The 12880-nt window shown below is 37.9% G+C and overlaps 1 protein-coding gene across 1 annotated transcript in view; it reads right to left on the reverse strand.

Moving 5' to 3' along the window:
- Window positions 1-260: 260 nt before the first annotated feature.
- The window catches only part of LOC121877475 (signal peptide peptidase-like 2B), a 170722-nt gene continuing 158102 nt past the window's right edge, over window positions 261-12880 (reverse strand). The window contains exon 13 of the mRNA XM_042383240.1: window positions 261-631. Within this exon, the coding sequence (XP_042239174.1) occupies window positions 554-631 (78 nt within the window). The 3' untranslated portion in view covers window positions 261-553. The remainder of the gene's footprint in view (window positions 632-12880) is intronic.

The raw sequence follows: 12880 nt of genomic DNA on the forward strand, positions 1-12880 counted from the left end.
TGTATGTTAGCACTGCAAATTACAGTCACGGTCATGAGTTTTGATTGCCTTGTCATTTGTAGTCCTACCATAAAATATGTACCTTAATAACTGTCCATGCAACAAACCTAAACACAGTTGTACAAAAAGGCAACAAATTTTAAGTCTGTATTAAATAACTTATAAAACTTAACAATCTTGTTCATTCCATTTGTTCCCCTCAATAGGAGTAGGAAAATGGATAGGCATTCTTAATGCTGAATTATATATATATATATATATATATATATATATATATATATATATATATATATATATATATATATATATATATATATATTATATATATATATATACCGTATAGTATAGTGATAATTCTGCCAGTGACATTAAACCAGGGTAGGCTTGTTACCTTTATCTTTTCAACTACAGGGTACAGTATCTACCACAAATTTATTTTTCTGTCTGTTTTACTTCCAATTATTTCTCAGGTTCTCGTGATTGCTGTAAGAGATATGAGTTGATTAATTGCTCATGATGGAGTTGACTGGAAGTTCGGTTCAGATGCAAGAATTCAAGTGTTGACAGGTGCAGTACCATTGGGAACATCGTCATCTGCAGATTCTACATCATCCTCTCTTTCACTCTCAAACTGTGTGAATGGGAGAAATACAAGCATCTTTACATTCAAAACACTATAGTGTATATAACAGTAAACTCTGTAAATCTTTGAAGTAAGTTATCTTATCTGGATTATGAGTGACCATAAAGTTGTGTCTCAGTAAAATCAGTCGTGCCAAAGAAGTCAATGGCTAAACCGCTTAAGCACATAAAAGTACAATACTGGGTATGTTACTAACTAGTACTCAAGGAACAGTAGTTAGAAATTCCCAAGTACTTTGAGGTTATACTGGTAGGGCATAGATAAAAACCCTCTTACGTTAAAACCTGGCATATCAGACTCAGAACACTTTTAAAACACACTGAGGTCAGACCAACTTTGAATTTTCTGAGAAGACATTACACTTTCTGTACCTCATTGGCACAAACAGCATGGCAATTTTGTGTGATTTGCTGTACAGTACATTGAAATTATTTGTATCAAGGCAAATGTGTCAAACAAAAAATTCTGTTCAGCTTTTATGTGGCATACAAATTAAGGCTAAGTATTCATCCTGGTGAGCAGTGCCGGATTAACCATGAGGCACTTGAGGCACTGGCCTCAGCCCCCCCCCCCACCCGACTCTAAGGGGCCCCCAAATCCACACATTCTCGAAGTTGAACCATATAAAACATGAACTTCGTTCAACGATGTCCTAGCAACGTCTCAATATTCTGTCTCTTATGAACATTGAATGTGTTATTTTGCAGAAGCTTAATATTGATGAAATCATTGATAAATTTTGGTATATTTTGTTCTTCATATATATATATATATATATATATATATATATATATATATATATATATATATATATATATATATATATATATATATATATATATATATATATATATATATATATATATATATATATATATAAGATAGACCCTAACTTACAATGACGTTTGGGACCCAAATCAGTTAAAAGACTATAGATAAAAAAATTTTTTTTTAATAAAATCTGCGGCGGTCGTAAGTCTGACGGTCGTAAGTCGTAGCAAGTAGAAGTCGGGTCTGTCTGTATATATATACAGTATACAGGTTGACAATCCTTTATCCGAAATCCTTGGGGCCAGAGGCATTTCGGTTTTCGGAATTTTTCGGTTTTCAGAATGGTTAATTTTTTTTTTTTTTTTTGTGTAGCCCACCCGGGCATAGATCACTGACCCACATTGGGGCCTGGGGGTCTAAATATAATAATAATAATAATAATAATAATTCATAGGTCTAGGTCGTGTTTCTCACTTTTGATCTTTTTTTCATTCTTGTATTTCTTTACTGTATTATTATTTTATTATTACAGTATTATTGTTATTATTATTATTAATTTTATTATTATATTTTATTATTATTATTATTATTATTGTAATCATTATTATTTTATTTTGGTGTATTATTAAAAATTTTATTTACTATGAATAATTATTATTATTATAATTATTATTACTATTACATTTTCGCCCCCCAGGCCCCGATGTGGGTCAGTGATCTGTGCCTGGGTGGGCTAATAATCCATGTCATATATATATATATATATATATATATATATATATATATATATATATATATATATATATATATATATATATATATATATATATATATATATACTCTATGAGTAGGGGGCTAGTTGATCTGTGCCTCAGGCCCTATTAAGCTTAATCCGGCCTGGTGGTGAGCCACTCCCCCAGGTGCCGGTTTGAACCTGTGGAGGCCATGGGCAGCCTCTTTGTGGAGGCCCCCCTCATTATAACTACCCAAGAGGGTGGGGTGGCGAGTGAAGCGAGCCTAAACATCTGGGAGTTCCGGGGGGCGCTGTAAGCCCCCCGGGAAAATTTTGAAATTTGAACACTTCTTTGGAGAATTTTGAAGCCATATGCAGTTATATTGAGGAAATTAGAACATTGAGAAATTTTTAATTAACTGTATATTTATTGATAGTGTACAAATTCCCAACACACACACACACACAAAAGTGAGACATGACTGGAGTCATTCATGTGGTTTCAAGTCGACCAGCCCTGATATAGCTACTACCGCACATGTCAAAAATAAACATGACTTTTAAAGAATGAAAATAAAAATAATCCAAATGAATAAACAAATAAATAAAATATTGTAATATGTGGAGGCCCACTTTGCCCACTCCTGAATCCGGTCCTGCCCCCTCCCCCTGTATCGTAAGGTTAATTCAGACCACCCCAAGCGAACCTTTTTTTTTTTTTGTTGTGGCAAGCACTATTTTCGGCCTAGCTCTATAAGGTAGGGGGGCCGGTGGTAGAAGCGGTACCGTTTTTGCCTCGCAAGCGAGATGTCACGGGTTCGATTCCCGGGCCGGTGAAAGTTGTTTGGACTTACTTCCTAGCCCCCATTAGTCCCTGTTCACCTAGCAGTAAAGTAGGTACCTGTTGTAAGTCGAAAGTTGCGAATTCGTATTCAGGGAAAGTTGTTGGAGCTTCCAATAACTTGATGACATAAACCACTAACTCTTCAGGCTTCTACGCCCTTGACTCTTCAGGCTTCTACGCCCTTGACTCTTCAGGCTTCTACGCCCTTAAATCGTGAGACATAAAGGCAAGCATGAACTTAGCATGCTTCCCTGTTGGGCGCTGTAAACACTTCTGCGCTTCACCTTACACAAGGATGTAGGGGTGTGCCCAATAAAAAAAAAAAAAAAAAAAAAAAAAGCTCTATACGATAGTAGTTGATAAGATCTCCTTGTTACACTGTAAATAAGGTTGAAAGCCCTTTGAAAATAAGGTAGAACATCGATTTGTGGCAGACAGGAAAGTATGGGCTTGACTTTCGAGTCATCAGGCGCTCTCGTCCCGTCAGCGTCAGCAAGTGAGTGAGAGGAGCGGACGGCCAATCACAACGGCTGGCCCATACCCTCCTCGGCCAATGATAGTGAGCGTCTGCTATCAACGTGACGTCACGCCCCTCCAACCAATGAGCGCAGAATCCCTCTCTTCCTCTCCCTCAGTTCTCTTTTGTTGTGGCGGGATCTACACTCTGATATCGATTAAAGTAAAAAAAGTCATAAGCATGAAATAATGTAATTGGAGATATTATTTGTCAGGCTGGTGAGAATATTCGGTATTATTTTCTTGTAGCTCCGTTCATTCCTACCACTAATCTATTATCATATTCGAATAAGACGTCTAATTATAAGATAATTTTCATCTATTACATTACCGGCGGAAACGCATAATAACGGAGATAGCTCTTCCAAAATTTGTTCTATTTTCTTCCATTAACATCCCACCATTATCATCTGCCTCTCCTCCAACACTGCGTGTCTCCTGCGTCCCCTTCATAAATCATCCTGCAGCCAATCAAAAGCCTTTTTTATTTTGAAACCAATTAAAATGTTTTTGGGTTTAATTCGCGGTATTTTTGGCCCAATCAAATTCGAGTATTCTTTTTGGTCTCTCATATTTTGACATTCATGTTCTTCCAACCTCAGTAAAGTGTACTAAGAGCAAGACTGAATGTAAATATCGCAAAGACTAACATATGTGACATTGTGTAAGAATCCCAGAATGCAACGACGAACAAGAACAAAGCCAATAAGGTAAGAAATAGGTGATTCCATCATATGGTGAGAGTCAGTTAAGTTAGGTCAGGTTAGGTTAGGTTTGGTAATTGTTTTTCTAGTGTTTTATTGTGTATTTGTTAGTCGCTTAAGCACTTTTTTTCCTCGGAAAACGTCAAACGAAAAAAAATCGCAAAAAAAAGGCTAATTTCCGCCAAAAAGGAAGGTCATATTCGGTCTCAGCACACACAAATACACTAGAAAAATATATTTTAAACTTGCTACAAGTGAACGGTGCTACAAGAAAAATTTACCGAATATTCTTAAAGATATTAGGCATATAGTTCGGTAGATTAATTAATTATTTTCTCAGTACTTGTGTAATAAAGTGAATGAACTTTCAGAGTACAGTATATTTTCAAGCACACAACAGGAATTGATACTGTTACTTTGGCATATTATGTAACACATCCTTTTTCCAGTATAGTACTAATATTTCAAGTATCTTGTCATATCCAATGCTGACCAAAACTGGGATTGACAGTTACAGAGGTAAGACAAGTGTATCACGTAAAACTGAACATCATCGGTGTGAGGGTAAGATAGCTGTACCAAACAACACTATCAAAACTGGGATGGGAGTGAGATAGTGTTGAGTAAGACAGCTGTACCTCACAATTACCTTAGCCTATTACAGAAGAGGCATTTCTGCCATTGAGAACTTTATAGTGCATGTACCAAAAGAAAACAAAAAGGTCTTTAAAAAATGCCTGTCCCTGCTGAGTTCCAAACCTAGTAAAAGTTAAAAATTCATCAAACATATACCAAGTTACAATACAGAAAGTACATCTATGAATAATAGCCCTTCAAAATGTGTGCCAATTTTCAGAATCTTTCATGTCAGACTGCAGGCGTTGATTTTTCAAAATTAGCACCCAATTTGGGACAGACAGACACTACTGATAAGAAAGATGGACGAACATGACAAATACAGTACTAAAAATTCAAGGTCAGGATGTGCAGCATTGTAATTTGGGAAATTTTTTGTTGGGGTTTAAGGACATAACACAGTGAAAGAGATACCACCAGAAGACAAAGATGAAGGAAAGGGTGAAGTTAACAGGCAGGCATACAGTGTATGCATGCTTACATCATGCATACAAACACTTGTAGATAATAACAACTATTCAATAGTGCATTAATGCATACACACTGAATATTAGAATTACTGTACACAACACAACGAAATGTACAAATTATAATCAATACTACAAACACAATCACCATTATTACCTCCACCACCATTATCACCTTGATCGATAATACCACCATCATCATCACCCAAGCTACCACCATCACTACCACTATACCAGCATCATCACAGGGGCAGTTCTATTGCACTCATGCGTTTTTGCATAGTAAAAAGTAATTATTATTGACCTCAGAATATCTCCTAATATCAAGTGCACATGGCCTCAAAATTACCATGATATGGTAGGCCCAATTATTTCACTTGTTGCCACTACACAAATCTAAAAAAATTATTGGTGCAATCAGTAGTTTTGACAATTCTAAGACACTTTTCTTCAATGGCATTTCTGGCGCAAATTACATATATGCGAGATATTTAACATTTTACAATGTTAGTTCACACCCAGAACATTGAACGACTGTAGAGCTCCAGGTTAGGTTTGGTTAGGTTAGGGTTTTGTTTTTCCGATGGTTTTCGATGTGTTTTGAACACTTTCTACCTCGAATTTTGTTGCAAATCTCTAGAGTCTGAGATGGGAGGGTGGGGGGGGGGGGGTTGATCTCAGAAACTATTGTTTGTACCTGAAATGAAGGTAAAATTAATTCATAACGCATCAAAAACCAACAGAAAAACAGTTTCAACTTCGATTGCGTAAAGTGGCAACAGCGTCCCCCCTCAACCCCCGGGTGGGCTCGATTTGCTCGCCATGTTGTTCCACCGGGTGACAGGTAATAAAGTCACAGGAAAAAAAGTCACATTTCCTTTAAACACCATAGATACTCATTAAAGTAATTAAACAAATAGTATTTTAAGTCGCTTATTAACTGACAATACAAGGCAATAAACCAAAACATTTATGTCTATGGGCCTTTTTCTTGGTCTAATACCTATTTAGATTTCTTTATGTTAGGTTAGGTTAGGTACCATTAGGTTAGGTACATTTAGGTTAGGTTAGGTACCTTTAGGTTAGTTGAATTTTAACTGGGTATTTCGATTTCCTTCATTCTGCTTGATACAACCTTAAAGTGGGCCCCTCAAATTGTAACCGTCTCCATCCCTGGAGAGGCCACAACCGGCGGGATTTAAATCTCAAATCTCTCTATCTACTTACCTATCTATCTATCTATGAGGGAGTAGTCTTCATTACTTTCCTATCCACATTATTGAATGATTTATGTAACTAATGTAAAACAGTTATTAACGACCTCACTCCCATACCGGTGACGTTTGTATATTAAAAAAAAAATAAAAAAAATAATAATAATACTTAAAAATATATAAATTTTATACAATGCAACACCATCGAATATGACTTCTCACTGTAACCGTCAACTTTAATTAGTATCAGCGAGGCTTCCGAGATATAAGTTAATACAACAGGTGTTGTAAGTAAGGTGATTTAATTGTCTGTTGTTCGTTCGGATGAGCCATTCTCCTTCTATTCTACTTCCTTTTATAGTTTTAGAAAAGGGGTTTACTGATCATTGATAAAATCAGTAGGCGGTTTCATAAGTTACTGATATCACTAATATCAGATATTGACATCAACGATATCAGTAATATCAGTTTTGATATAAAACTGTGATCTTTTGTAAGAGGATCCAGATTCTCTTGCAGTATCTATGGTGTTTAAAGGAAATGTGACTTTTTTCTGTGACTTTTTTCCTGTGACTTTTTTTACCTGGATTCGTTCCCCCACCCACAACTTCTTGAACCCCCTTCCTTGATATTCCTGGATCAGCCCCTACATCACCATCATCACCAGCCCACAGCAGGTAGCAGAGCAGCAAACTTACTTCTGTAGGTGAACTAGATCAACTTAGGTTTGAGGGCGTGTCACTTAACAAAGTTTACATATTAGAATTCGTGGATACTGTAAAGAAAACGATGATTCTACAGGTAAGGTTCAATTGGGAGTTGGAATGGAAAATATATGGATCATCAGTTAAATATTGAATAACAAATCCTATTCTAACCGTAAATTCTAAAAACAAAGGAAAGTTGGCAGCATTATAAATAATTCATGTAGCTACTATATAAAACTGGCAGTTCTACAAGCAAGTTTAAACACCAAAGGAAGGATGATGTGAAGGTTCTATATTGACACTCAGGATAGGAATCTATGATAATCTAGCCAAAATGCTTGTGCTGTATACTAAAGGAGAATCGTTGTTCTTGTTTTCAGTGCATCAATGGCCAGGATCTAATGGCAAAAGCATGTTATCAGAGCATTACCATGTTAAAAATAGAGATTAGTAAAGGTACCATAATCTCTTTTTTTGTATAAACCAAAGTTGCAGGTTTTCAAAGTGGCTATCCAAGCTGCCTGAAATCCCAAGGCGGAGACCTGTAGGCCTACCTTCATGCAATTAAACCTTAAACTACCATACCTTCCCCCAAGATGCAATGAGAAAAATAACACTTACACGAGTATTATGTAACGTATGGACTGTGGGCATCAGCAGACGAGAATCATCAAGAACACTGTTGTCCCACTTTTCACACTGCACTACACAATCTGACACCAATATCTCAGCCCGATCTGTTTGTCTGTCTGCATCATTCTCACTTTTATGAAGTTCTCTTCGGTTATACTCGTTACAAAATCTTTATCAGTTTTAACTAATTTAGGAAGACACAATACATTTAATTATGAAAGTCACTGTTGTATGTGACAAAGACAAACACTCACATACTCCTTTGAGGGATGCCAATTAGCACTGCAGCAAAGTCAGACCTGAATCAATTACATTTACTGTCTTCTGTCAATCAAGAAAACGAGATCCATGCATGTGTTACTCCACTAATACTAATGAGGGGACGACAATCCGAAACTTTAATACAGTACTATGACAAGTATTTCATAAGCTATAGTTATGCTCCTGTAGGTGTGCATCGTCTATTCATCTAATTATAAGTCGTAGGTAGCCAGCATAGCAAGTTAGGTTCATTTGTATCCCGTGCATCGTAATTTAAGATCCATGCTGATAAAAAATATTTTCCTTCAATATCTTGATGACCCAAAACTCATCACTTTAAAGACAAAGTATGAGTACTCTTACAAAACTCAGAGACATCAACGCCAAGGGTGGTAGATACAGTATAACAGTAATTTATTTCTGGTTTTCTTTCTTACGCTTAGAGACGGCCATGTCCCCCCAAAATATTGCAGAATATGAAGAAAAAAGTAATTTTTAATTAGCCATAACTCTCTATATCATAATTATACAAAAGAAAGTCTGAATTGAAAACCTGCTAAAATCACATTTTACGAAAGATTAAAACTAGTCAATACTGTACTGTACAAGTTACTTCTATATACCAAATAACTTAAATGTTTTAGTCAAGTTAACCAATTCTTAACAAGAGAAAATATAGAAACAAAAATAGTTCGCAAAGCATGTAATAAAAATTAAGCTGATAAGTGGCGAAAAAAAATGAACGGACGTCACCAAACGAATGTTTCAGGAAGTCTCCATAACTCATTTCATCTTTATAGTGGTCTATTAAAATGGTGCAATATAACAATTCGTTTAAAAGTCCTAGACTAACAACACCATAATTCGCCCTAAAACGAATAAAAACAAATTAATATTTAACGACATGTTTTAATTTTCTGTAGTTTACATTACAAGGCTTTCAAATCAATATCATGTCATCCTAATAAGTATAAATTTGCTTATATACCATAGCATCCTAGGTTAAACAGTCAAGGTATGTTGGAATGGGAAGTGTCCCGCCAACGCATGGCTAGTGACGTCACAGATGATTATGATCCCACTAGCAGAGTTGGCGGCGGACTCCGCCCCCACAACCACACTGCCTAGCGCATATGTCCTTTTACTCACACTCATCTCCACCATATTTTTCGCGCCTGTTTTTAAACCCCTCCCTACCTTTAGAAATCCATGAAATAATATTACAATGCACAACAAGGGCGGATCCAGGGGGTTCCGGACCCCCCCCCCACCCTATTCATCATAAAATTCCAATACTTTTTCTTTAATGCAGTATTGTACTCGGGCATTTTTGTATAGTAAAAAGTAATTACTATTGACCTCAGCATATCTCCTAATATCAAGTGCACATGGCTTCAAAATGGCCTCGCTTTACACGCCATGTTACCCCACCCAAAACTTATTGAACCTCCTCCCCCCCCCCCTTACAAATTTCCTGAAACTTATGTATACGAGAAAAATACTTATCCTATGTTCGCGTTCTTAATATTATGAAGTTTTTCAAAGTATTACAACAAGATTTTCGTGGTTATGACGTGGACTATTTATGCTGCAAACCTGTGATACCCAGTGCGTGCCTTGAGTTCTGATATTAAAGGTAATGGTCAATAGAATTCTACCAGCGTTCTCTCTCTCTCTCTCTCTCTCTCTCTCTCTCTCTCTCTCTCTCTCACACACACACACACACACACACACTCTCATAGAAAATGAGATGGATATGACTACATTTTCACCCAACATTGAATTAGCCATAAAACTTTGATGTAAGGAACTAATGGTTGGTAATAAAAAAAATGGTTACAATTGTCAAACTAGGTCAAAATGGCACAACCTCCTGGACCCCCCTCCCAGGACATGTAAAATATTACATTTATTATGTCAAAAGATTATATATATTTAACTATTATACGGGACCATACAACTACAAAAATTAACATTAAAAGATGATCAACAAGCAAATAAAGAACAATATTCTAGAGTTCATTAAGTGTTCACCTTTATTTTACTTCCACCTGATGCTGTGGTCACTCTGGGGAGGATTTTCTTTAAGGTCTTGTGTTTCACCTTTTATAATTGTATTTAAATAATATTAAACAAACACTGTATATAATAATAGTGGCGGATCTACGGCGACACAATAGAGGACTTCACAGCAGCTTCCCCGTCTCAGTAATAGTAAGTTCGCCCACGGAATGTGTTAAGTTATGCTAAGGTCAGGTCAGGTCAGGTCAGGTCAGGTCAGGTCAGGTAAGGTAAGGTAAGGTAAGGTAAGGTAAGGTAAGGTTAACTTAACTTTAACTTAAAATTACATTGGAAACCTTAGAAAATTTATATTTCCCCTGTGTTTGTAACTGACAGGATTTCCACAAGTATTTTTATTTTGAAAAATCGGTGAATTTACAATTTTACACAGGTCTTTCTTTCACTGTTATTAATAAGTATATCGTGATGTTTACACAATTAGAAGACATTTTTATTCTATGATATTTCCACCGGAAGTTAAGGATGACCGAGATATTAATTTTCCAAGATTATTGCTTTCGCTCAGTCACAATTGTAGCCATGATTTGTTTACTTATGGCGGAGGTGGTCTGATCCCCTGTTCACGCATCACTTCAGGTCTCCGTCTTCGTTGTCCAAAGTGTAATAACCAGTGTACACTGCGTGAAGAACAACATATTTGGCGGTGTCATAATAGTCTTCAGCCAAAAAGTTAAAAGGATCATTGGATTAATTTGCAAATTAAGGTAAGATGTGGGGGCATGAACAAGGGGTGTTAGGTTAGGTTTTCTTGGTTGGTTTCTAATATACAGTAATCTATTTATTCTAAAAAATATCAAACTTTTCCTTTATGATTATTGGGTTGGGGGGTGAATCTAAAAAAAAAAACCACTTGATTTCTGGTGGAAATTAATATCAAATTCGTTCGAAACTCGTCAAATACATAGGAAAAACCTATATTTGATATTGAAACGGACTAATAAATCACGTTCTCTCTGATATAGGACTTTCCCTTGATGATTGGGAGGAAAAAATGTCCATGATGTGAGCTCAGTACTCTTAATTTTAGCGCCAACAAAGGTAAACAAACACTCACGAGTAAGACGACCCATAATGCATTAGCGAAAAGACTTGCGCCCGTATTATTAAACATCTTCCCTTGAAGAGGTTCGTCGTGTTTCAACCTGAGTTTTAAACTAAATGAGTCCTGAGGGACACCGCAGTACTGTACTTAACGGGATGGTGTGGCGGGAAAAATTAACTAATTCCAATAAAATTAATTTATAATATTGGAATTAGTTAATTTTACCGCCACGAAGGGGAAAAGGTTCGAGCAATTAAAAATACCGCTTGAAAGAACAATCCCTTCGAGAAGAATTCTTCGTCAAGGGGGGGGGGGGAAGATGTTCTTTAATAAATTGTCGAGTCCAGGAGTTTTACCTAAAAACTGCCGTTTCCATTCTACCGGATCCTCGGGGCAACTATGTCCAAACCAACTTGACTCCTGCTGTCCAAGACCGACCTCCATCTAGAAGACAGTGGCAAGGGTCACTCATCCGAGCCCTTCAGGAACACGACCTCCTGCCTGATATTGTTGTCACCCCTGCTGTTGGTTCGTCTCCTTCGCCCTGGCTGGATTTTCAACCTGAAGTGATTGCCCTCGGTGGACCGCTCCCGAAATCCCACGTGAACCCTGTTATTCTCTGCAAATACCACCTCTCCAGGATCGCCCACTGGTCCCCAGGTAGGGTCGTCCTCTACACTGATGGTTCTCTTGACCCCGCTACAGGTAGGGCCGGGGCTGGTGCTGGTGCCCTGAGCCAATCAAACTGTCTCTCAGTTTCTGACGGGGCATCCTCCACTCAGGCGGAACTAATAGCCCTCCTTGCTGCCCTTCTCGCTGAGGAAGAAGCAGATGGTTTCTGCCCCTTGCTTGTCTGCTGCAATTCCAGGTCTGCTCTCGACGGGATCGCATTTGGATCAGGGGAAAATAAGGACCTCATCCTCCGAATACGAGGGTTAACATCCACGCTTCAGAATGCAGGCCGTCCTGTGACATTCCTATGGATACCCAGTCATGTCGGTATCTTGGGGAATGAGGCAGCAGATGGCGTTGCCAAGACTGGCTGCAACAAGGCCACACCTGACTACGTTGTTCCTCGAACACTTTTGCAGATTAGGACCCAAATTCGCCGCAAACAGAGAGAAGCTCGGGAAGCAGCCATCCCACTGGACTCCCCGCCCACCCAGTACGATGTCCTCCGTAAACCTCCTGACCTCTCGTACGTCTATGGGAAAGGGTCGCGGAAAGGGGACGTGATTGCTGCCCGTATCATCATTGGGTATGACTTTGCTTGGGAGATTGGTATCCCCGCATCCCCTGAGCAACGCTCTTGTGCATTATGCAGAAGACCCGACAGCAGCACCCTTATCCAGTACCTCCTAAGATGTCCCCACACACAACGCTTCCGTGACGCCTGCTGGACCACCACTCCACGACCCCCTGACGGAGACACGATGATCCTCCCCATACTGGCCAGATATTTTGTAAATAACAGTGATTATGTGTTAAAGGAATATCCTTCCTTCCTTCCTTAGGCTTTAGTAAGCCCCTTTATAATATTTATACTGTACAGTATATACTTGTCACACTTGCCAGATGCTTCTGGTGTCATTGTACAGGGGTACCTAGTGACAGCACTAGGATCCCG

This window comes from Homarus americanus, unplaced genomic scaffold, assembly GCF_018991925.1.
Source record: "Homarus americanus isolate GMGI-L3 unplaced genomic scaffold, GMGI_Hamer_2.0 scaffold367, whole genome shotgun sequence".
NCBI classification, from domain to species: domain Eukaryota; kingdom Metazoa; phylum Arthropoda; class Malacostraca; order Decapoda; family Nephropidae; genus Homarus; species Homarus americanus.